The sequence below is a fragment of the Strix aluco genome, chromosome 13 (assembly GCF_031877795.1).
Source record: "Strix aluco isolate bStrAlu1 chromosome 13, bStrAlu1.hap1, whole genome shotgun sequence".
Classification (NCBI taxonomy): Eukaryota; Metazoa; Chordata; class Aves; order Strigiformes; family Strigidae; genus Strix; species Strix aluco.
Genome location: NC_133943.1, coordinates 21,747,398 through 21,770,098, shown reverse-complemented (window position 1 = coordinate 21,770,098; position 22,701 = coordinate 21,747,398). Strand labels below are relative to the sequence as shown.

Below are 22,701 nucleotides of genomic sequence, written 5' to 3'. Positions count from 1 at the left end.
GGGCTCTCGGTGCAGAGCATCCTGCTCTGGCTCAGCAATGTCATCAGTGGTTTGGGATAGGAAGGGGCAGTCTCATGACGTGGAGAGGGTTGGAAAACATTAGCTAGCACTCCTGTCAGACCTCGCGGGGAGAGACATGCTTTCCATCTTCCTTAGAACCTACTTTAAAACACGAGGATGCATTGAAAAAACCTGCTTTGGAAGATTTTTAAAGAACAGCACGAACTAAAAAAGCAGCTGCCAAAATCAATTTCCAGCATTAAAAATCAGCACTGATGAGAGCCATCTTAGATCAAATAATTTATTTAGTAATTCCATGTAAACACTTCAGATTTACTAGCAAATACAATGCTTGCTGTTCTTTTAAATAGATCATTCAAAAAATAAGAATCTATTATTAATGGCAGGTTGACTAGAGATCTCCATACTACTGTACAATAAGGAATTTGTTTTCTAATGGATTTAACATCTCAATTTTTCTTGTTCTGCATTTGCTTTACACAAAGCCCAAAGGACACACGTTTGAACTGCTCCCTGACGATGCCACTGTGGACCAGGGTGTTTTGGGGAAGGTACGCAGGCAAATCCTCCCATCCTGGCATTGGTATAAGCTGATGTGAGTGTGGGATGGCAGAACTTGCGTGAACACTGTTCACAAACACACGCCTTTTCGGTCAGAAAACAGAAAATGAACGGTGGAGAACTTCTCTTTGGGATGTATAAAAGCAACGAACTCCATCGTTGGCATTTACTTATCAACACAGCAGTACACATACACGTATCCACAGTCTTGGAAAAGCATCCTATGAGCTGGAGAAAGCAGTGGTTCTGAGGCTTGGTACACCAGTGCACTAAAACCAAAAGAATGATACCTTCTTACATAGTCAAATGAAAAATAAATATCTTTATTTTCTGCCTACTTTATTTCAGTTTTCAAATAAATTTTAAATAAATCTGTACAAAGTATACTGTTACAGTATATATTCGTAAGTTAACTGAAATGCCTAAGTGTAACAACACTACAATAAAGCAGTATAGATTGGCACATCTCTAATAAAGATTAACTTTTACACTCAAAAAATACCAACTCCCATGAAAACCCTTGATATATATTTGGTATTTTTATGCAAGTTACGTTGCAAACATATTACAGACCAATTCTCCCCTGCCTTAAAAAGAAAATCACTTCTAATGGTTTTTCAGAGAACGTGAATATCTTTATGCTGTTAAAGGGACACCATCAGGCTAAAAGAGAGAGAGAGAGATTTGGAAAAAAAAAGCAAAAACTTTGGTCAAAAATTGGCAAGTTTTAGACCTTGTGCACTTTTACCCATCTCACAGAGCTCTGACTACAGTCGGTGCCAGGGATGGCAGGACCGCAGCAGCACTGCTGGGCATCTCGCCTCTCGCCAGGACGGGAGAGAGACTCCTCGGAGCAGCCAGATTTCCACCCCGTGCCCTGGCTGCCAGGATGCAAACTGCTGCAGGAATGCTTCCAGCCAAATACCCAAACCAACAAAAAAGGGATATTTCCCCTTGCGATTAAACACACATGCACTTGGCATGAGTTTTGCTCCCCCCCGCCCCCAAACAAGAATCTAAAATTGATCTGACAGTGTCCCTTTGCTCAAAATAAAGACTTCCGTACTATATAGATTAGATATTGAAGCAAACTTGTTCACAGGATGAAAGAGCCAGGTACATTTCAAAATTCAAGTTTTCAAATCCAACTGCAGTTATTAGATTCATGAGCTCTTAAAAACCTCCTAATATTTTGTTAAATAATTCCAAACTGGGAATTGGGGGATAAGTATTACAGATTAAGAGCGAGAGTCTTCTCTCTTAATCTTTCCAAAGATATATTGAATCAAAGTTTACATGCTGAAAGTTAATCTTACATTAGAATGTAATGCAATATTGGCTGCAACATAAACCTATAAATAAATCAACTACCATAGTTTAAACTCTGTTAAATATTTCTAAGTTAATAAAATATTGACAGTATTATAAAATTACAGTATTTACAATAAGAAAAAATCTAGACTAATATATACCTTTAACAGATCTCTTCTCCAATTTGGGATTGCAACGGAATTATGAATATATGAACAATTTATTAGAAAGTTGCATTGCAATTATCGTTTTTCCATTAGAGCTAGAGAGGGTAATCTATCACTGCCTTTGGAAAAAAAAAAAAAAAAAGTGACTTCTGATGGTGGGGTGTAGCTTTTGAGTACCAAACTGGTAACAGGAGTCCTCCGAAAGACGTCTGAAGATAATGTAGGACCAGCCTCAATTGCTCAGATTAAAGTTGTATTACAGAACTGCCAGCAATCAGAACCACCCAGGCTGCAAAAGGGGAGGAAAGGTAGTTTTCAGCTCAAAGTGCACAGCTGGAAGGGCTCCCCTCATTCTGGACTCCAACTAAGGCTGCAGATGCTTCGATCTGCACTCAAAAACTGCAAAAACCTCAGCTTTTGGGTTCATTAGGAGGAAATTAGCCACTGGTGCTCCTTAAAGGGACATAGTTAGGTTGCAGCTATGCCAAAAAACGCTCTCAACAACCATGTACGACAAAACCAGACTGGACATTTGAGATTCCCTTTGGTTTGCTTTTTTGGGAGGTTGTGTTTTTTGGGGTGGTTGGGGCTGGTGGTTTTTTTGTTTGTTTTTTTGTTCTTCTTGCTTGTTGTTGTTTTGGGGTTTTTTTGCATTTTGTTTGCTTGGGAGAAAAAATTGGCTTGGACCATGTGTCACAAAGCAGTCAACTCATTTTCTATTCCTTGCCAGCTTCTCTGTTTCTTGAGTATTAGCATAATGCTGTTGTGTTTGGGTTGCAAACACTTGCGGAAAAAAAAAGAAGGCTTCAACGCTCCCAAGTCAATTTGTCTTGGTTTAAACCAAAACTCTGAAAAAATGACCTAAAGCAATTCCCGTCATTAAAAAGCGCCAGCTGCTTTTGGGGTCCAGACACCTAGCAATGTCCTTTTAAGGATCAGACCTTTTACTTGCCCTTTCTCCCAGCCTTGGAGGAAGAGTTTACAACCAGTTTAGGCAGGGCAACGCTTAGATTCTCTCCCTCCTCCCCACGTCACACTTGCTTTCTAGCAGTAAATCAGAAAAAACGGGGGGGAAAAAAAAAATTTTCAAATTCCTTTCCCGCCCTTCCCTCCCCCAGTCCTGCTCACTGTAAAATAGAAATGGCATTTTTTAGTGTATATTTTTGGATAAATTATTTTCTCAGCCCCAAGCCTGGAGATGATTGTGAGAGACCTACCCGCAGGCTTCAGAGAGGTGAAACAATTTATGCATTTGCAGGGGCTTCTACCAGTTCCCGTAGTGGGCAGCCGGGAACACCTCTGTCCTTAAAAGCAGGCTTTAAAATGGTAAAAGAATAATTTGTAAACTCGGGTCTACGTTACCAACAGAAGGCTCTAGGTCCTGCGGGCTCCAGTTCCCAGAGATGCAGAGCAGGAAAACTAGAAAGAAAACTTGGTACCTTTCAATCACCTGCCAGGTTGTACTGGGGGGGAGCGGGGAACGAGAGAGACAAAATGACAACTGACCTTATTAACAAAGGTATGTTTAGGGCTTCTGGTTTCAGGAATAAACCGATATTTACTGGTAAAAGTCTGCCAAAAAACAAAAACAGAAACACAGGATTACTGGTAAATATTGGTTTATATGGAGAAGTTAAAAAAGAAAAAAAAGAAGTCATCGTGCTCCTGATCTCCACGTGCTCCTGGGCAGGAGCCGAGAACTGCCCCGCAGCATCCCTACACTCAGCGGCATCTTTGGCACCCAGACACCTCAAACCAGAAGCCTTGTGTTGAGAGGAAAGTTGTGTTTCTTTCCTTTACTCCCCCTTAAACTACGCGTTTCTTTCTGGATTTCTCCCCCCGCCCTCCGCAAGGCTGGTCCTACGGGGGTTTGGCTCAGGAGATGGAAAGTCTTCTTCCAAAACCACTTGGAAATGAATTTGTACATAATATGGTATCTCATCACCAGTGCTGTTGGTGCCTGAGCCTCATCCACTCCCTGAGATACCATAAAATATACAAGACTGAGTGTATATTTTAAATAAAGCATTTTCTTGTAAGTGGCATAAACCCATTCATTTTATTTACATGCTTATTTATTTCCAAAAATAGAGTTGGTCCACATTGGACAAGAGAAATCAAGAAGCCATACAGTAGAAGAGTTAAAAGTCCAACATTTAACCAAAGTACAATGAAATTCCAGAAGTCTGTGGCTGACTTGAACCACAGAAACATACACATGAGCCACACAGACATTTGTACATAGAGCATTATATTACCAATAATATTTGCAAACATGAGGTCAAGATGGCTAAAAACCCAGCAGAACTGAACCAGGGGTCATGGCTGAACAGAAGCGGGTGGTGAACAGCTGTCACTACTGCGGGAAAACACCACTCTCCAGAGATTTTGCTTCACTTTTTTGTTTTTTCTTTAACTGAGAAAGTCCTAATTTTTCTGCCCTGGGGATCAAAATTGAGGACACAGTGAAAGCCAACCACATGTAGCTCCCTAAATGCACACCGAGTGGCTGGGTGATGCGCGGGCAGCATCCCCGTGGCGATGCTGGGGGTCTCGGGCCTGTGAAGATGCAAGGATCGCCAAACAGCGGGGATGCCAAACGGCACTGACAACCCCAGGGCTGGCTGTGCCAGGGCCGAGCTCTGCTTGGAGGACAAAAGCCCAGCCTAAAAAACATTGGGTTTGATGCTGAAGCAGGCCAAATACGCAGGGCAGGACCCCCATCCCATCCACCCAACAGACTGACCCTGCCTGCTGCTACCTGGCCTTAAAGATCACCTGGAAAAGAAAAAGTAGGTATTTATACCCTGGCGGTGTGCTGCGGGGTGTCTGAAAAGGGTCCGGATGGGCTTTGTCTTGAAAACAAGGATTTCCCTCCCTTGCCGTGGGCAATTTTTGGCATTAGTAATTCCACTCCCGTCTACCTTTTCTGGAAGACCACAAATAATCCAGCCTGAACAGACCTACAAATATTAGAGGATGTCACACCGGACAGATGAGGGAAGTGATTTTTACTCAAACAATTTAAATTTTTTACATTTAAAAAAAACAGCTCAGAGGCCTGATGGGCAGCAGAAGAAAAAAAAAAAAATGGAAAAGATGCATTATCTCTGCGTTATGGCCAGGTTTATCTAGGTCTTTCCATGGACCTCACTGTGATAATATCTCAGTGTCTGCAAAGGATGGAAAAATAGATTAAAATCTGTATGTTCTCCTGCAGAGAATCACAGCAAGTAAAAGGGGGAAGACAGCTGTACACTCCTGGTACTTCTACAAACAACCCCCTACACGGGGCAGAACCTCATTAAAAGGGTATAAATTAATTTTCCTTTTTCAAGTCATCTTTGACACTCACAATATTAAGCCTAGTCCAATGTGAATGCTAGTATAGAGCTAATTTACAGAATACCAACAATAATTATCTGTACCTAACAGGATTTAAAGGCAAGTATACTCAGTACATTTAGAAAAAAATACTATTAGCAAGATGCCAGACCTTTGACAGCAGTTAAACAGAAGCAGCTGTGCAGTTTTCTATGTGGATGGACAGCCTTTTAGCACAAGTCACTATTATCATCTGAGCCTGTAACAGTCAACTTTATCTTCTGATTTGTCTTGTAGAACGTTTCTAATCTCAGATGTGAAATACATTTTTAAAAAGAGATGGGCCTGATCCCGTGCAGTTGGGTATGTACAACACTCCCCAATGAAACTCAAAGCCCAAATTCCTAAAGAGAGAGCACAAGAGATTTTTTTTCTTATATCAAGTAACTATCATGCAAGCATATCACAACATTTTTATATTAAGTACTTCAAAGTCAGCTGGTATAATTTAACTAGAAGTGAGCAATCTAATGAAATTAGTATTTCTAGGGGGAGGGGACAAAGGTTGTGCCAGTGACAACGACCAGGTTACCAAGGGAAAACAGCACAAGGACACCATGGGGGTCTAATGAACTGTGTTACAGGAGAGTTCACGCACAGCAGCCTCTCAGACCTGAGCACCTAAATCTGTAACACGCAGTTATTTTCTATGGTGGTCTATACACCTTCACATCAGTTGCTTTTGCTACCCAGAATCAGATATTCTTCCGGAATGAGCAAATCACTTAAAGCCTAGCAATATTGTTGGAGCATTAAAAATTACTTTGTTTTCTCCTGCCTATTGCCTTGCATTTCCCAGGGTCGGCCTGCACCGCTGCATGCTCACCGTCCCAGACCTTATCATGCTCTTCTGAATCTTCCAGTCGTGGCCAGGCTGAAGTCACTTCTCTAGTATCAACCAACCACTCTGCTCTTTCCATTGCCGATTCTTACAGCCAAACACCAACTCCAACTGAAAGCCTTGAGGTGCCTGCAGTTAACCCGCTCCTATTTACGACTTGTCAAAGCACTTGCTCTTTGGTACCATGATCTACTGAAGACAGGGAAGGTGGGAGAAGCAAGGGTATTTGCCATGACTTCTAGACTTTTAAGAAGCCTAAAACTAAGGTAGAGCAGCAAAGCATTGCTCTAGCTCACACCAGTTTGCTATGGGTCCTCCCAGTCTCCTGGGAAGAGACGTACACGCACACACACACACGGACAACGCTCCCTCAAGAACAGAGCTAGATGAGACCTGGAAAATGCTGACCAGACCTCTCTCCCCACTCCCTCCCTGTCTGCCCGTTGTCAAAACCAAAACCTTTTAGGTTTTTCTTGGTAAAAACAAAAGAAAACAGAACATATCCACAACATTAGTTGCTGAGGCATGCTCTGGGATCTGGCAGATCCACAAGTCAAGATCAGGGTAGGAATTTGAACTGGAGGTGTCACATCACAGGAGAAACCTAGATGCCATGCTACCCAGTATTCTGGGCTTATTTCTCCTCTTCGGTCAAGCAACCAGGAAAGTTCAATGAAAATCAACTCTTCTCCACCGGGCAACTTTGGTTTTAATGAATCAGTGTTTTCCAGAGGAAACTAATTTGCTCAAAGACTGAAGATCTACTCAAGAAGCAGACCTGGAAGCCTTTGATCACCATCTCCAACTAGACTTTTGTCCACTTTGTGCTGCTTAAGTGATCAACACTGGCTGCAACCAAAGAAGGACTCTATGATATTTCTCTTCTCATTACAAGCATAATTTTTCATTACCTTCTTGGGAGGACTTGATAAAAACCTTTTAAAGCATCCAAATAAAGATCAGTTGATTTTCCACCCCCTACTGTTTGTCAACATGTTCAAAGATTCTGGTAGATTACCCAGAAAACAAGATTGATCATAGAATCACAAAATGGTTGGGTTGGAAGGGACCTTCAAAGGCCACCTAGTCCAACCCCCTTTTTTGCAGAAAGTATGTTGCTTCCAACCTATCACATACTGAAGACTTAGAGCACTTTAGTTCCTCTTTCTCAAACTGGAGTTCAGGGTTGCTGATCTGCAATTCCCAGTGCACCGTTTAATACTTTAATTAAAAAAATAATAATCTGACATTAAGATGTTATCTAGTCATGGAGAATACTAAGCTATTTTTTAACAGCCCTATTTTTGCTGTAGCATTTCAGTCTCAAGCTCTTTTGAAACTCCTTGGTACACCTGTTGCTCTTCCACTTGACTTTACTACTTTGTTCCAGCATCTCTGCCTTAAACCCTTGAGTTTCAGAGGGAGGCTCCTTATCTTTATCATCCAAAAGGACGATGTGATGGATAGGTAGGCTCTCAAACATGCCCTGTGCTCCAGAATGACATGGAGAAGTCACTTAAGTAGTATGAAGTAGTGCAGAAAATTAACTGTGCCTTCAGTCCTGCATGCTCAGATTTTCTCCCCAGCCTTCTCTCTGATATACCCTAAGATAGCATTTGCTCCCTGAGGCCAACAGATCTTCAAAGTCCCTCCTAAACTGCTTAATTTCCAGATCATGGGTTACCTGCTGTACACCATGGCTCTTTCAGTCTACTTTGCAAGACTTGGACTTCTGTCTTTTGATGAAGTCCTGCCAGAAGTCCCTTCCTTTATAACTATTTTACTTCATAACTTTATAAATATTTTACTCTGCCTAACTTGGATATCTGTAACCTTTCCAGGTATCTATGGGGTTGCCTTGACGAGTTTAAGGACTTTATTTTTCTGATCTTCTCCTCTGCAATATTTTATAACACAAGACTCATTTTTAGTCCAGCGCCTTCCACCCCTGAGGATGCTGAACTTGTAATTGTACTGTGGTCACTGCTATTTAATGACTCAATGGTAATTATATCTTGAACCAGTTCTTAACGTTTTAGTCCTAAATCAAGGCTAACTCTATACCAGGCTGTTACAAGAAATGATCCTTTAAGTAAATCAAGATGTTTGTTCACCAAAATGGTAGCCATCTTCTTCCCAAACAATCTGACCAGACAGCACAGACATAATTGAATTTACTTTTTCTTACAGGTTTATGAAGATGCATGAGCCTGGTTTTCTCACAAGCCCCATGAAACCCATAACCACCTTCTTGTCTGGAATAGGAAATTTCCTAATACCTCTGTGTCATTAAAATACGGGATTTATATCCAACATAAATTTGGCTGTGTGGTCATCACTACTCCAATTTCCTCTCAGATTTTACAGCAACTTTTTAGATCTAGTGTTCCTTCGCACCTTTATGACCTAGCATGCCTGTTTGGTATAGTTGATGGCAGGTAATGCAGTATCGTAATGATTTTCATCACCCCCCACCATGTTTCAATCAGAGCAGCTATGCCAAGGTCTTTTTACACCACTGAGTAATCTACAACAACTATTTTTGTTTCATGTTTCCACACTGGTCTACAGACATTTTTCTCGTTTGGACCACATCCCCATTTCTTATCCCAATCTGCAGCCCAACAGCTGGTTGCTCCTCCCACGTACACAACTCTGCTCTCAACCTCCTCGTACCCCACGCCGAAAACTCGCTCCTTGTCCTCCAGGAGAAATGGGCAGAGGTTTTTGTTTCCAGCACTCCTGTTCAGCACCTTTGCCCAAGCCTGGACAGCCTCAGCCTTCCACCAGCACTGTGTTCAGTCCATCCTCCCAAAACCCTGTCCACTTTCTGCGTCACCAGTCTAGGGATGCTTCGGCTGAGGTGCAAACCAGCCCACGCTGCAAAGTCATGGCTCTCAACTTCACCTACTTTCTGTCATCTTCCCAGGCACGCATTACGTCTTTAGGAAGAGGTGTCACCATGTCCTAAATTTTGTCTTCCTCCCAGGCACCCAATTTTCCCAAGTATCTCAGCTTCAAGGGTGACAGCCCCAGGCTTGCCCCAAGCACTCTGCTATCTTCTAGGATCTACATGTCCACTCAACAGGCAATCAGATGGATCTCCTCCTCATCATTGGGAGCAGAGCCTCTATTTCCCACGATCAAATCCTCTGCCATCCAAACCTCCCAGAGCCACTTCCCCAGCTTCTAGAGGAATCTCCAGAACAGAGGACAACTCTGTTATCTTAAATTATAAATCATCCCTTTAATCCTGTCCAGTTGCAAGTCAAGTTTCCACAAATAAAAGGCAAGGCAGCCAGTGCCGAGGTGAGGACAGACCATGACCACCTGCAGATGATTTAATGCCATCTCTTCACCAGCTCAGCAACACTGGCCTCAAAACACTTTTGGAGCTTGGAGCGCCTCCACTTGTTGCACTGTACAGTATTTTATCAGAAAATAGTAACTCTTAGAGCGTGTCCGCTCTGCACTCGTGTGTGGAGCTCCTAGCGCAATGTTCTTCGATTTCCATAATTAAGCTAGGATTTTTACTTTATGACCATATAAGTCCATCTTTAAACTAAAAATAGACTGACTGTTAATGGAGTCTTTTTTTTAATTACTTTAAAGCACCAATTAGAGACTTTCTTTGGACAAGATAAGCTACATATGGCCTTGCAGAAGCCTGCAAGGACTCATTTACCAGGACTTTTATCGACAGCTGAAGCTCAGAAGCCAACTTTTTTTTTTTAAAGATCGAATGAGCCTCTGAATACTGTCAGAAGATCTATCCACAAATCAAACTGCTTGCATGCATAAAAGCAGAGATGACAATTACATGAATTTGCAGTGCTTAGTTCAGAATTATTAATGCTAGAAAATAATTTGAAGCCTGTAGTCCCTATTTTGCTCAGAAACCTGCCTCGTTGCCCTTCAGCAGCCCCTAGCAATGGTGATCCTACTGTCATTTATTATTTAAATAAAATAATCTTTTTAATAAAAAGAAATTTTGACCCCATTTATAACTCTGCACCTGACAAGACACTGGCTTCTTTTCTTCACCTCTGGTGCTGCTCACACAACATTTTTCTTAAGTTGACCTGCCCACACAGTTCCTGATAAGCCAATGCTACGTTGCCAGCTCTCCTCAGCATCACTTGAGTGGGAGGTTTAAATACCAGATTTCACAAAATCCTTTATCCACGCTTCCTAGCCCCGGCATTTCTTGAAGTATTGACAGATCAGCAAGCCTTCACAGTTTGCCTAGAAATGAGACAGCTGGACCTGCTTCCGCTGGACTGATGCGGAAGAGCTGGCCCCTGAAAACCCTGCACCCACCTCCTGACCCCCAGGTGAGTTTTGAGGAGTCTGGACCGGCTGATGCTGACACGCTGATGCACACTCCCAAGGAGGTGCTGGTTTGAGCTCCTCTGCCCAATACTAGATGCCTAAGCAAAAGGCAAGCCCAGGAAAAGCAAGTTCCAAACCTCGGGAGACTACAGACAATAAAGCCAGCAGCTTGCATCGCATTCACAAACTATTGTGCAACCAGGACAGAGCATGGAGAAATAAAACATATTCCCTAGTGAGACACTACAGCAAACCCAACCTGGGGGAGAGAAAGACACTCAAACCAACGTGGCTAAACCTTCAAATGATAGTGCTGCTCCGAGATGTCCTACGCGGAGAGGTCCTGCCCAAGATGCACAAACGCTGTCCTGCGCTCTGGCACGTGACAGCACGCCTTTCCACCCACAGTTAGAACAAAACCCACCCCAGCCTTTGACTGGGGCTAACGTACCAGCTGGAGGGCACTGCAGATATGATGAGGACCTGGTGATTTGAGCTCGAGTCGCACATCAAGACATTCATCAGCAATGGAAAAAAACACCACTTCTCGTTTTCTCCACTCTCAACTCTCACCGATATGAATTACTCAGGCATATATCTTATATGGATTTAGCCTCCTTCAGCCACTGTGTGAAGCCTGCAGCTTCGTCTCAGCACCAGCACAAATGATGACACAGAGGAGCTGAAAACACCCCAGTGGGGGTCAGCCCTGCAGCAGAGACCTCACAGCTCCCATGTCCTTGCATGCCAGCCCCGAAGCGCCCTGTGCTGGCCCACCCTCGAGCAACTGTGCATCGGTCCAGTGGGATGATGAGATGTCTCTGAGATGCCTCCAAGAGCTCAGGCTCAGCTCCCAGACCTTCCCACAAGTGCCACCTCACAGTCAAAACCACTGACATGCATTAGTGAGACATGATCTCTTGCATGGAGACGGTCACCCACGGGGGCTGCCACGGGGTCTCTGCACTGTGTCCAGTACAAAATCCAAACCCATTGGGGCCAACGTGGTCGCGGGGATTCAGGTGCCATTTGCAAGCCACCTTTATGAGCAGCTCTCCATAGAAATCAACATACTGACTGGGATGACATTTCAACGTGTAGAGGTTTTTCCCTGAGAAGCTGAGTAAATCTCTCCAAGGCATGTACTTTGGCTTCCTGGCAGCACGGAGGATCAGCTCCCACAAGAGCCGCCTCCTTCCAAGGTCTCGCTAGCCAAGAGGGACGCAACCTTCCATGCTGCAGACATAACTCCACACCTCTCACCTCTCCGATCTGCGATAGAAAGAATGAAGCTTTTCTTCGCTTCCTGCATATTTCAAGATAGTGTTTCAAGAAAAAAACCCTTCTGCACCACAGCCAAAAAGGCTCAGCACAAACTCCCACAGCCAGCATTGCAGCCAGTCCTCTTTTCACTTCATCTCCAACATGGCCTAAGCTTAAAAGGCTAAGGTGTGTATTTTTGCAAAGATAACGACAGGATGGACAGCAAACCAAATGATGATCAGCAAAGCCAAGGAATTATCCGAGTTAAGACCGAGTTACTTGCTGGGGAGATCCAGAAGATGCCCGTTCAAAGCAAGTGCTCTCCCAGCTGATGGCTGATCCAGAAAGGAGCAGAAGTATACCACATGTCATGAACCTAAGCCTCAAGACAACAAGGGGCATAAATGGCCAGCCGTCTACACAGGTGGTCTCCTGTTTTACCTGGGGCTACATCTACACGAGCAATCAGCACAGCCAGAGCCAAGTTTGACAGCAAACGAGTCACTGCTCAGGACCCAACAGTCACATTATCTGTGTTTCGGGGATTTTACTCTCCCACGAGCTCTAGCTTGGTCTGACCAACCTATTCCCACCGGTTGATAGAGCTTGTCTTTTGGCTTAGTTAAACCCAAAACAAATCAGGTCATGTGCTCTGTTCTATGATAAAACCAAGGTACATTACACAGGGACAGCAGAGCACTTCGCTGCAGAAGTGCACGTCTGACCTGAGCTGCAAAGCTACCGCAGACACCCCAGGGACATCTGCTGCAAGGTCCTGGTCACCCAAAATGAGGCAATACCCACATGCAGGCAAAACCTACAGCCAGCCTGAGCAGGGCTCCATCCTGGCTGGACGTGGCGCCTTCCAGAGCAAAAAGACCAGACCCCCTCTTCAGGCAAAAAAGCGCCAGCAGTATTGATCTGCAGAGGGACAGTGAAGCATTGTTCAGGGATATCCAGCCATTTGCTCTGACTTGTTTTAATCAGTCAACACTCAAAAGACAGATAGCAGGGCCAGAAGTCCTCTATCTTTATCTTTTCTCACTTAATCTCCAGCTGACATTTTTCCGTGAAAACATGCCTCGTTCCTCGCCGTGTGAATTCAACTCTCCCTCTTCTATATTTTGCCTGAAACAGGCTACACAACTGTTTACTAATTTTATAGGGGCAGGCAAGACATGCTCTGACTCTCCCAAAAAACACAACTGCTTGTCTGGCTTCAGCCACAGACGGACACCGAATTGCAGAGACTGGGCCAGCAGAGCTACCCCAGGCGGGGAGCTCAGCCCCACACCCCCACCGACCCGTGCTCCCCTGGGATCGGCTGCCTGGCACCCCTCGGCCACCCGTGGCAAAGGGTCTGCCAGAGCTGTTGTCACCTGGCTCTTAGGTGCTTCTCTACAAGTGGCACCACCCACCCTCCACCCTGAACACCAGTTCAGGTGCTGCAGCACTCGAGCGGCGGCCAAGGTGCACCTCAGCTGTCCACCTCTGCCAGCCCAGTCCTCCTGCCTTGCTCCGAAAGCCTTTTCCCACCCTCCAGACGGACAATGCCTCCTCTGCTGCGACTGCTAGGAGCTTCTCCTTTCACCCAGCTTGGTATCCGCCTGAGTCCACCAGCTCAGGAAATGTCTTTGTTAGCGACAGCAGCACCATACCTGCCTGCGGGAAGGCATGTGCAAAAGCAAACCTGCTCGTCTTGCCCCTTCCAACGTACTTCTCCAGCAGCAACTTTTATGCCATCCAAATTGCAATAAAATTTCCATTGGAGAAGTAACTCTGTGAATCCCTAAAAATGATGGCATTTCGTTCTCTCTGCTATCTACAGCTGTTCAGACCTGCATTAACGACAAGCCCACTTTGATTTCACAAGAAGTGGGATGCACTGCGGACCGCTATGTACTCTGACCTTCCCCCAGACTGTAGTGCTGCTAAAACACAGCCCCACTGGGAACTGAAATGCTTTGAAGAGATAAAAAGTAAAAAAGAAGGATAGGCAGGCTAAGAGAAACTCCCAGAGTGGACCCAAGGCCAGGAGCAGGCAGGCGGCATCGCTGATGGGAGCAGAGCGGGCAGCCCAACTCCGAAGAGGAACTTCAGCTGTCACACGAGAGGAACATCCTTCCCGAGCCATCAGGCTACCACCCTCAGCAATTTCAACGCAAGAGATCTCACTTAAGAGAGAAAAAAAATGCCATGAACTTCAGGCCCAAAGAGTAGACTCTGGTTAAAACAGGCTTTTAAAAAAGGTTATCATTTTGAAAGTCCGTTTAGATTAACCTTAACTAGCTTTAAACTATATATACGTATCTCCTTGCCACGTTCACAACCCACACACAACATTTTGCAGTGCCAGCGAGATAAATCATGTGCAAGTGAGCAGAGTAAAAGGAACCACAGGCTTGAAAAAAAGCTCTGGGCTGAAATTATCTCTCATTGTTGCAAGTGGCACAGGAGATGGCAACAGCAGAAGGAATCAAGAATAAAAATGGAACTCTCTTGTTTACCTTGTCGGTTTTGTCAAAACATTTTGACAACACTTTGCATGCAGCCCGCTTCTCTGTTCTGCTACCAAAAATTCAGATCCTTTCACCTATCTTCACGTGTTATAGAAAAAAGCCAAAAAGAGTAAAACTTTCAGGGAGAGAAGTGCATGTGCAAAAAATACAAAGACAAGCACGAGAACTTAAAACTACCCTGGACTCCTCTTCCAGATAGTCCAAACACCAACATGAACAGTACCCCTTCAATTACACAAGCTGAGTTAACAAGGAGTAGGCAGTCAGCAGAGGAGGATAGTAAGAAAATAAAAGGAAAATTTAGGTAAGCCTGACAAAGCAAAGCAAAGCAAAAAAAAAAAAAAAAAGGGAAAAAAAAAAAGGTGCAAATCAGGATTTTAAATTTGCAATTAAATAAAAAATTCTTGACAGTGTTGTTTTAACAGAGAAACTTTCCAGTGCTTTAGGCAGAGCCCTATCTCTCCAAAAGCAAACCAAGGCAGTAAGAAGCAGCAGGTTTTTGAATGAGCAAATAAATTGCACAGTTGTGGAAGAATTTGCTTTTGCTGCCTTCTTTCCAACTCACCTGAGACTCGTTTTCTACCTGTTGGACTAGCAAAGCCCAGGAAATTGGTTGGTTCTAGTTACACTTTGAGTTTTTGTGTTTCATGAGAGCCCCCTGAAATGTAAACCTGTTTTAGCATTCTTGTACATTAATGTCAGGATTCTCCACTTCTAGCTCCCACAACTTCTGCCACAGACAAGTCAATCAGATTTGGTACATGCCCTGGAACAGGAAATGGCAGGTCTGGGTTTAAAGCAAACAAGCAAACAAAAACTAATTATATCAGTGCTCTGCAAGGTGTTGGATCCAAACTCGGTGGATCTGCTGAAGTCTTCAATCCAAAACACTCAGTAATTTTACTTTAAAAAAAAAAAAAAGTTTAACCGGTTGAACTTAGAGAAAAGAAGAAAGTGGCAGACATTTGAGGGAGACAGCGTGCAGGTGCAAAAACGTGAAGTGCCGTAGTTCACCACCTTAGAAGAAATCTGAGTTTTGCTTTGTTTGGTTTTGTTTTTCTTAAGTGCCAGGGAAACACACTTCCCAAAGGGCGGCTTTAGAGTTTACGGGCACCAAGGTGGAAGCATGAAGTGAACACATGCCAAAAACGTCAGGTTTTCATCAACCCGTCTTCAAAAAGTGCACCGTGTTTTTCAGTAAAAATGCGTATCTACCAAATCTCCACTGACCACGGGCCACTTGCGTATGGAAAGCTGCATCAATTTGCAGCACCAATGCTGTCATTTTTGCCTTCTCCTTCCACCCACCTCCCCAATTTTTTTTCCTTGGGAGACATACAGCGCCACTGCATTAGAACGTACAAGAAATGAAAACAGTGAGTACGACTGATATAGATCCATTGACTTTTTATTACAAATGTACTTGATCACTTGGCTTCAAAAAACTTTAAATCAACCCCTATTTTCTGTACGCCAGTACAAAGTAAAATCTATTTTACAAATTAAATACCTAAAAATTTGACAAAAATATTAAAGTTTGATGGAAAAAACAGTTATAAAAATCTTAAATCCCCTTTTAAGAGATAACATCCCCTCCCAACCCCCACAGTCCTGTTATACAATATTAATAGTCATTTTTTTAGAATAGGTAGGTATGTTATATCTTGCTGTTAGCATACAAGTCACTCTAATAGCTTTATCTGTATATACTCCAGTTAGTGCATGAATGCCATCTGATTGAATATAATCAACTATCTTTAACTGATCCCTAATTTACATTTCATAGCTTGCATAGTTTGAAGGGACAAAGGTTATACTACAGCTAATCATAAAAAAAGGTGGTTACAGTGCTATTTTTAAAGGCAACAAAGTAATTGCTCCCAAAAAAAAGAAATTATTGGTCGGCTCTGAGCAGGGGTTAAAATCACTGGCAACATTCTGCCTTGCTCATAGGATCGTCCCTGCCTGGCCCCCGCTGCCCGCACCGGGCAGCCCCTCTGCGCTGTACAACAGACAAGTTACAGGTTGCGAACCGCTTCTCAGCGAGCACCCAGCACATTTCAACCCCTGCGAGGGATACGCAAGAAAGCGACACTGTCAAGTATTTTTTTTTTTTTTCCTTTTTAAAAATTGAATTTTCCAAAAAAGCTCTCCACCGCCTATGGGTACACCTGGCTGGCAGCGCAGTGCCCTGTCCGCGCCCGCAGCTGAGTTCCTGATGGCTGGCACGGCTGCCCGGCCAAGCCCTGACCCTGGCCACGGGCCTGGAGCTAAAGCCAGGACGGGTCCGGCCAGTCGCCTCCTGCTCGCGGGCAGCTGGAGGGTCGCTCTTGCGGCAGCATCGCAAGCGGGACCACAAAGAAGAGGCAGGAATCAACAGCGGCTCGTTCTGTTTCTTTTTTTTTTCTTTTTTATTTAACTTCTCAGAGACAGAGCAATTTCTTTTTTTTTTTTAAACCAAAAAAAAAAAAAAAAGGACTTTTAATTTGGAGGACATTTCTCCGTTAGCATAAAACCACTTAAAGGGTGGCTGTATTTCAACGGTAAATTACTTGACAGTGTCCCTTTGACTTAAAAATAAAATAATGTCAGTATTGCAATGAATTTCAAGTTTTCTTGCATGAAGTCATTATAAAGTAGTTTTTATCATGCTCTTGGACCTATTCTACAAGACATTTAAAAGCATATCATCAAGGAAAATATAAGGCATACTTCTCAGGAATTAGGTTATCTTGGCACATTTGAGCATACTGTCTCTTTTTAAAACAACACATATGGTCAAATATACCTTTCTTCTTCTAACATTAAACAGGGTTTTCTGTACTTTGTTTTAAATACTGAGATATTCGAGCCTTGGTAAAGTACCGAGCACCTCCAGGGGGAAAAAAAAAAAAGGCAAAAAAAAAAAATCAAAACAATAACAGAACCAGAAGCGAAATCCCACGAACCTTTACAGTCATTTTAGTCTTTCATGATCATCATTCATAAAGTCCTAGAACATACATAACATCTGTTAAAAGCAGGAAAATAAAAAAAAAAAAAAACCAAACCAAAACAAAACCGAACGAAACACGCAGAAGAAACCCAAAACGAGACAAAAACTGACCACAAGTTCTCAGACACTGTTCACAAAACTGCCAGTGGGCTGTTACAGGCTGTACTGGTTTGACTGGACCCGCGCGGCCCCTGCGCTTCTCCAGGCAGCCGGATCCCGGGCAGGATCCGGGCGGCGCGGGCGAGCAGGAGCCCCCGGCAGTAGCCCGCCGGGCCAGCGCCGCTGCCGGGAGCCGGGAGGGGCTGGACGGGCACTGCCGGGCTCTCATCGCCTCCCGCTGCTGATTGCTGGGGACACAAGGCAGCAGCGCGGAGCGACGAGCGCCGGACCGCGTCCGTCGGCAGCGCGACAACTTTGGGAGGGGAGTGAACAGCAGGACCGAGACAATCAATCAAGTAGCAAAACCAAAGCAATTAATTTCCTAACTACGGCTAGCAGCATGGAGAATGCAGTCCCGCACACATCACAGTTGAAGTACAATAATCGATGGAACTGCCCATCCAGACCCTCCGATTCAAAAGCAGGTTATCAGACAAATGTTTACATGCAATTGAGAACCATTTCAAATGTCACATTACGCACTCTGAAAGCTTGCATTACTACTGGGAAAGAGGAAAGTGCACATTAAAGCAATTTTAAACATTTCCAGTGATTGTTTAAAAGAAACAGAAACACCTCACTACTGGCATCTCATATTTAACTTTCTGTGAACACTAACAGCAAACTTCTTTAAAGGGAAATAATGCATGGTACAATGGAAACAGCTTGTTTTGACACTTACAGTACATCTCAGAAAAAAAAAAAAAGAAAAAAAGAAAAAGAAAAAGGGAATTATAATTTCAAATGGAAATAAAAAGACAGCAGGAAATAAACTTCTTTAAAACAAGCTCTTTTTTTTTTCCCCACCCTTCTGAAACTCCATCCTTGACCACCAGTAAAGCACAGGCAGCTCCTGCTCGTACAGGTGGTGGCTTCTACGTGCAGCAGCTAGGTCTACCAGACAGCTAACTTTGCCAAGAGCATTAAGAAAAATGATTGCATCCCAAAAAAACTTCTGAGCGGAACAAGATCCTAGTTTCTCTGAAACACCGTCTACTGAATTCTGGCCAAGAGAAAAAAGAAAAGAAAAAAGAAAAAAGAGAAAAGAAAAGAAAAGAAAAGAAAAGAAAAGAAAAGAAAAGAAAAGAAAAGAAAAGAAAAGAAAAGAAAAGAAAAGAAAAGAAAAGAAAAGAAAAGAAAAGAAAAGAAAAGAAAAGAAAAGAAAGCAAAAAAAAGTTTTGTTTTCACTGTTTAAGGCATCTTTTTTTTATAATGTTTTCTCTTCACTCATAATGATGATAGTCATGCAGCAGTTTAATGATAAAAATATATTAATATTTTACTATACAGCAGCAAGAAGTTAGTCAATTAAAAGCACACCAACTTTTTTTAAAAGAAAAAAACCAAAACAACAAAAACAACCTGTAAAAGTCTATTATTATTCTTCTTATTATTACAAACAAATTTCAATTTGAGAACACACCTGGACACATTAGTGTTCTGACAAATCTGCGTTTCCCTACCCTAGGCTTCGACCAGAGCCCGCAAGCACGCACGCCAGCGAGGAGGCTGGGACAGGGAGGGAAGGGCACGGCTAGGCTCGCCAGGTATGTAGCCAGTAATAACTAGCACCACAGCTACATGGAAATCCGTTACAGACACACACCGGCTTGGCTTTCACTTTTAAACGAAAACTCCGAACCCCATGGCTCAGTAGGATTACTCTGCAATTGCGTCGCACTGATTTCTAACAGGCCCGCAGCCCTTCGCGGCATGGCAGGGACCAAAGCACAGGTTCGGACCTCGCACAAGTTTAGGAGATAGTGCTAGTGCCAGTGGCGACATGGAAAGACTCGCTACCTGCTGTCCAAAACAGGTTGACTGGAAACCGCTGCACGCCAGGTTAAGTACTTTAAGTACACAGAATAAAAAAAATATATTATGAACAATACAAGTACATCTCATATACACAATAATGACAATACGCCTACTCAGTTGTAAACCAAACAGGTGCAGAAAAAAATATTATGGGAGGAAATTCTTTACTTTTTTTTTCTCTCTCTCTCTTTTTTTTTTCCTTTTCCTCTTTTCTTTTTTTTTTTTTTTTACTATTTGAATAACTTTGGTTCAAACGTAAAAATCACAAGTTAGCAAATTTCATTTAAATGCCTTTTTTAATAATTTTTCTTCATGTTCACAGAAGTTTCACTGACCATTTTTATATGTTTAAGGTCCAGATGCAATGCATATTGTATAAAAGAGAGCACTTATTGTTTACCTTGCATGAATTAAACCTACGTACCTTTTAACTCTACAAACTTCTGCATAACATTTAGACAAAGCTCAGACACACAGCATGCCTAGCCCTCATATATATATACACATCTCTAATCACAGGTATATAGGGTGTCAAATATACTATAGTAACCTCCATGTAAGGTTCGAAATTTGGTAACAAAATGAGAAGAAAAAACTAAAAATATTATTTTACGTGTTCTAAAATATCTCTTTTTTTTTGTGCTAAAGTCAAATGTTAGCTCAACATGAAAAGGACTTTTTTTTTTATATAATTCAGCAATATTATAATCTTGACCATTTTTGCAAACACTTTTAATAATAATAGCTTAAACGTGTACAAAAGTTCTCGGTTAATTAGGGAAATAAACACTCAGTTCTTTATATTTTTAATCAAGTAGGAAACACAGTTCATATATAATGTTATTACTTTTTTTTGACTTTTTTTTTTGTGTGTTTTGTTTTGTTTTTTTTTTTTTTGTTTTAGCAGCTGCTTACTGTTTGATACGGTGGGTAAAGTGGAGGAACATCCAGCGATGGGTGGCGGGTCGGAGGCGCTGCTGCCGGGCGGCGGGGGGCGCCGGGCGGGCGGCGCTGCCGGGGGGGGCGCCGGGCAGAGGGGAGGGCTTCTCGCCGCCGCCCCCCCGCCCCGCCGCCCGCCCGCCCTCCCGCCGGCGGCGGGGCCAGTCCGCGTCCCGGGGGGGCGGGCGGTCAGTCCTCCTCGGGCTCCTCGGCCTGCAGCAGGGCGCCGGGCGGCCCGGCGGCGGCGGCGGCGGCGGCGGCGGCGGCGGCCTCGGCCTCGGGGGGCGGCTCGGCCCCGGCGCCCGCGGGGGGGGCGGCGGCGGCGGCGGCGCGCTTGTCCCGCTGCTTCTCCTGGATCTTCTTCATCTCGTCCGAGTACTTGCAGAAGGTGTGGCCGAACTTGGCCCAGACCTTGTAGGGGACGGTGATGGAGTTGCGGTAGGTGGGCTTCACCTCGCTCACCCGCATGAAGACGCCGTACTTGTTGGAGCCCACGTCGAAGAAGAAGCGCTTGTTGTCCACAGTCAAGGAGGTGCCCTCGGGCAGCTCGGCCGGCTCCTCCTCCACCCCGTAGTCGTCGATGAGCTTGGCCAGGGCGTCGCGGAACTCGATGAGGCCCTGGGCCGGCAGCGCGATGGTCTGGCCCTGCGTGGAGCCCAGCCCCGGGCCGCGGTTGACGGTCTGGCGGACGCGGAGGAAGCGCCCGCGCTGGTTCTCCTTCAGATCCATGTAGTACTTGCGGTTCTCCCGCACCAGGAACTCGCTCTTGAGCGCCCGCCGGGGCTCGTCGGCCGCCTGCGCCAGCTCGGGGGGCTGGCTGGGCCCCAGCTGCGCGTAGTGCTCGATGAAGTCGCCCAGGTAGTCGCGGAACTCGACGGCCACCGACATGGAGAGGGTCAGGCGGCTCTTGTTGCCGCCCGCCCCCACCTCGGCGATCTTGAGGAAGCGGCCCTTGGCGTTCTGCTTCACGTCCAGGTAGAAGCGCTTGTTCTGGATGTCCACCCGCTTGGAGGCCAGCTCCTGCGTCTCGTGCTGCAGGCCGCCGCCCGGGCCGCCGCCGCCGCCGCCCGAGCCCGGCCCCCCGGCGCCCGCCGCGCCCCCGCCGCCGCCGCCCTGCTCGCTGCCGCTGTCTCTGTCCGCCATGATGCCGCCGCCCGCCGCCGCCGCTCGGCCTCGGCCGCCGCCGCCGCCGCTTCTCGCCCGGCGCCCCCCCCCCCCCCGCGCCGCCGCCCCCTGCGCCGCCTCCGCCGCCGCCGCCGCCGCCTCCTCCGCCTCCTCCTCCTCCTCCTCCTCCTCCTCCTCCTCCTCCTCGGCCGCCCCCGGCCGCCGCCCGCCGCCGCCGCCGCTCCGCCCGCCGCCGCCGCCGCTGCTGCAACAGCCCCCGCGGCCACCAGCCGGCCGCTCTCGCGAGATCTGCGGGAGCGAGGAGAGGGCGCGGGAAGGCGGCAGAGAGCGGCCCCCGACGCCGGCCGCCCCGCCGAGCCGGGCAGCAGCGCCGCGCCGCCGGGCGGACGCACCGCGCCGCTCCGCTCCGCTCCGCTCCGCGCACCCCCGCGCCGCCGCCGGGCCGCGCCCCCCCCGCCGGGCCGCGCCGCGCCGGGCCCCCCCGCCGCTGCATCAGCGGCTCCCGGCGGCGCTCCGCCGGCAGCCCGGGGTGGACGCCGGGCTCCCGCCCGCCGGGGGGCTGCTGGCGGCACCGGGCAACGCCGTCGGGCTCCTCGCGCGGGATGCTCCGGGAGCCGCCTGCTCCCGCGAGGAAACCAACCGCACGGGCGACCGGGGAGGAGTGGGGTCCGCCAGTGCCCCCCACCCCGGGGCGGCGGCCCCTCTGCCGCGGTAACGCTCGGCATGGCGGCACGGGGCCGGGGGCTTCCCGGGGGGGCGGGCGTTGATTCGGGGCTGCTGCTGCTGAAGTGAATTAAACCCTCCGTGGCGCGGCGGTGGACCGGCGGCGCAGCGGCGCGGGGATGGCGACCGGGCTGGCAGGGCAGTTGCCGGCAGGCAGAGGTGCGGGCAGGGGGCAGTTTGCTCGTTGTTAAACTGCTGCTTTCTGGTGGGTTTTAGAGGAGATCACTCACAGCCCGTGTTACCGAGCCCGAATCCCGGGCCAGCTCCAGCCCGAGTGAGGACGCTTCCCCCCGGTGCTGTGGGCCAGGAAGCGGGCTGGCAGGCTGGCTTTGGCTGACAGACTCTTCCTCGCCTGCTTCCCTGCCTGCTGCTTCCAGGACAGCGGGGGCTGACTGCTGTGGAGGGCATCACTCTACCCTCAGCATCCCAAAAAGTGCTACCCAGGGCTGTCGCGCTACGGAGGCAGATTCCGTGGTGGCCTGCGGGATGTGCTCTGCGCTGGGGGAAACAACGTGTGTGTTCATCGAGGAGAAAGAGAAAATT

General features: G+C 46.3%; 1 protein-coding gene across 9 annotated transcripts; it reads right to left on the bottom strand.

Annotated features, from left to right (window-relative positions):
• Positions 1-287: 287 nt before the first annotated feature.
• On the bottom strand, positions 288-21,526 carry PURA (purine rich element binding protein A). 9 transcript variants are annotated; one of them, XM_074839014.1, is made up of 5 exons: positions 20,287-21,526; positions 3,567-3,632; positions 3,423-3,479; positions 2,055-2,349; positions 288-851 (listed from the first exon to the last, which is right to left on the bottom strand). In XM_074839014.1, exon 1 carries the CDS (start codon positions 21,451-21,453, stop codon positions 20,500-20,502), a length of 954 nt encoding a protein of 317 aa, XP_074695115.1. In that variant the 5' UTR covers positions 21,454-21,526; the 3' UTR covers positions 288-851; positions 2,055-2,349; positions 3,423-3,479; positions 3,567-3,632; positions 20,287-20,499. The 9 variants fall into 9 exon arrangements, with proteins under 9 accessions (XP_074695115.1, XP_074695117.1, XP_074695114.1 ...); XM_074839016.1 differs by lacking the exon at positions 2,055-2,349 and having other exon boundaries at positions 3,278-3,479; XM_074839013.1 differs by having other exon boundaries at positions 288-2,349.
• Positions 21,527-22,701: the final 1,175 nt, after the last annotated feature.

Bases quoted from the DNA above. Each gene is read 5' to 3' on its own strand.
- PURA (XM_074839016.1), bottom strand. From the start codon at position 21,453: ATGGCGGACAGAGACAGCGGCAGCGAGCAGGGCGGCGGCGGCGGGGGC.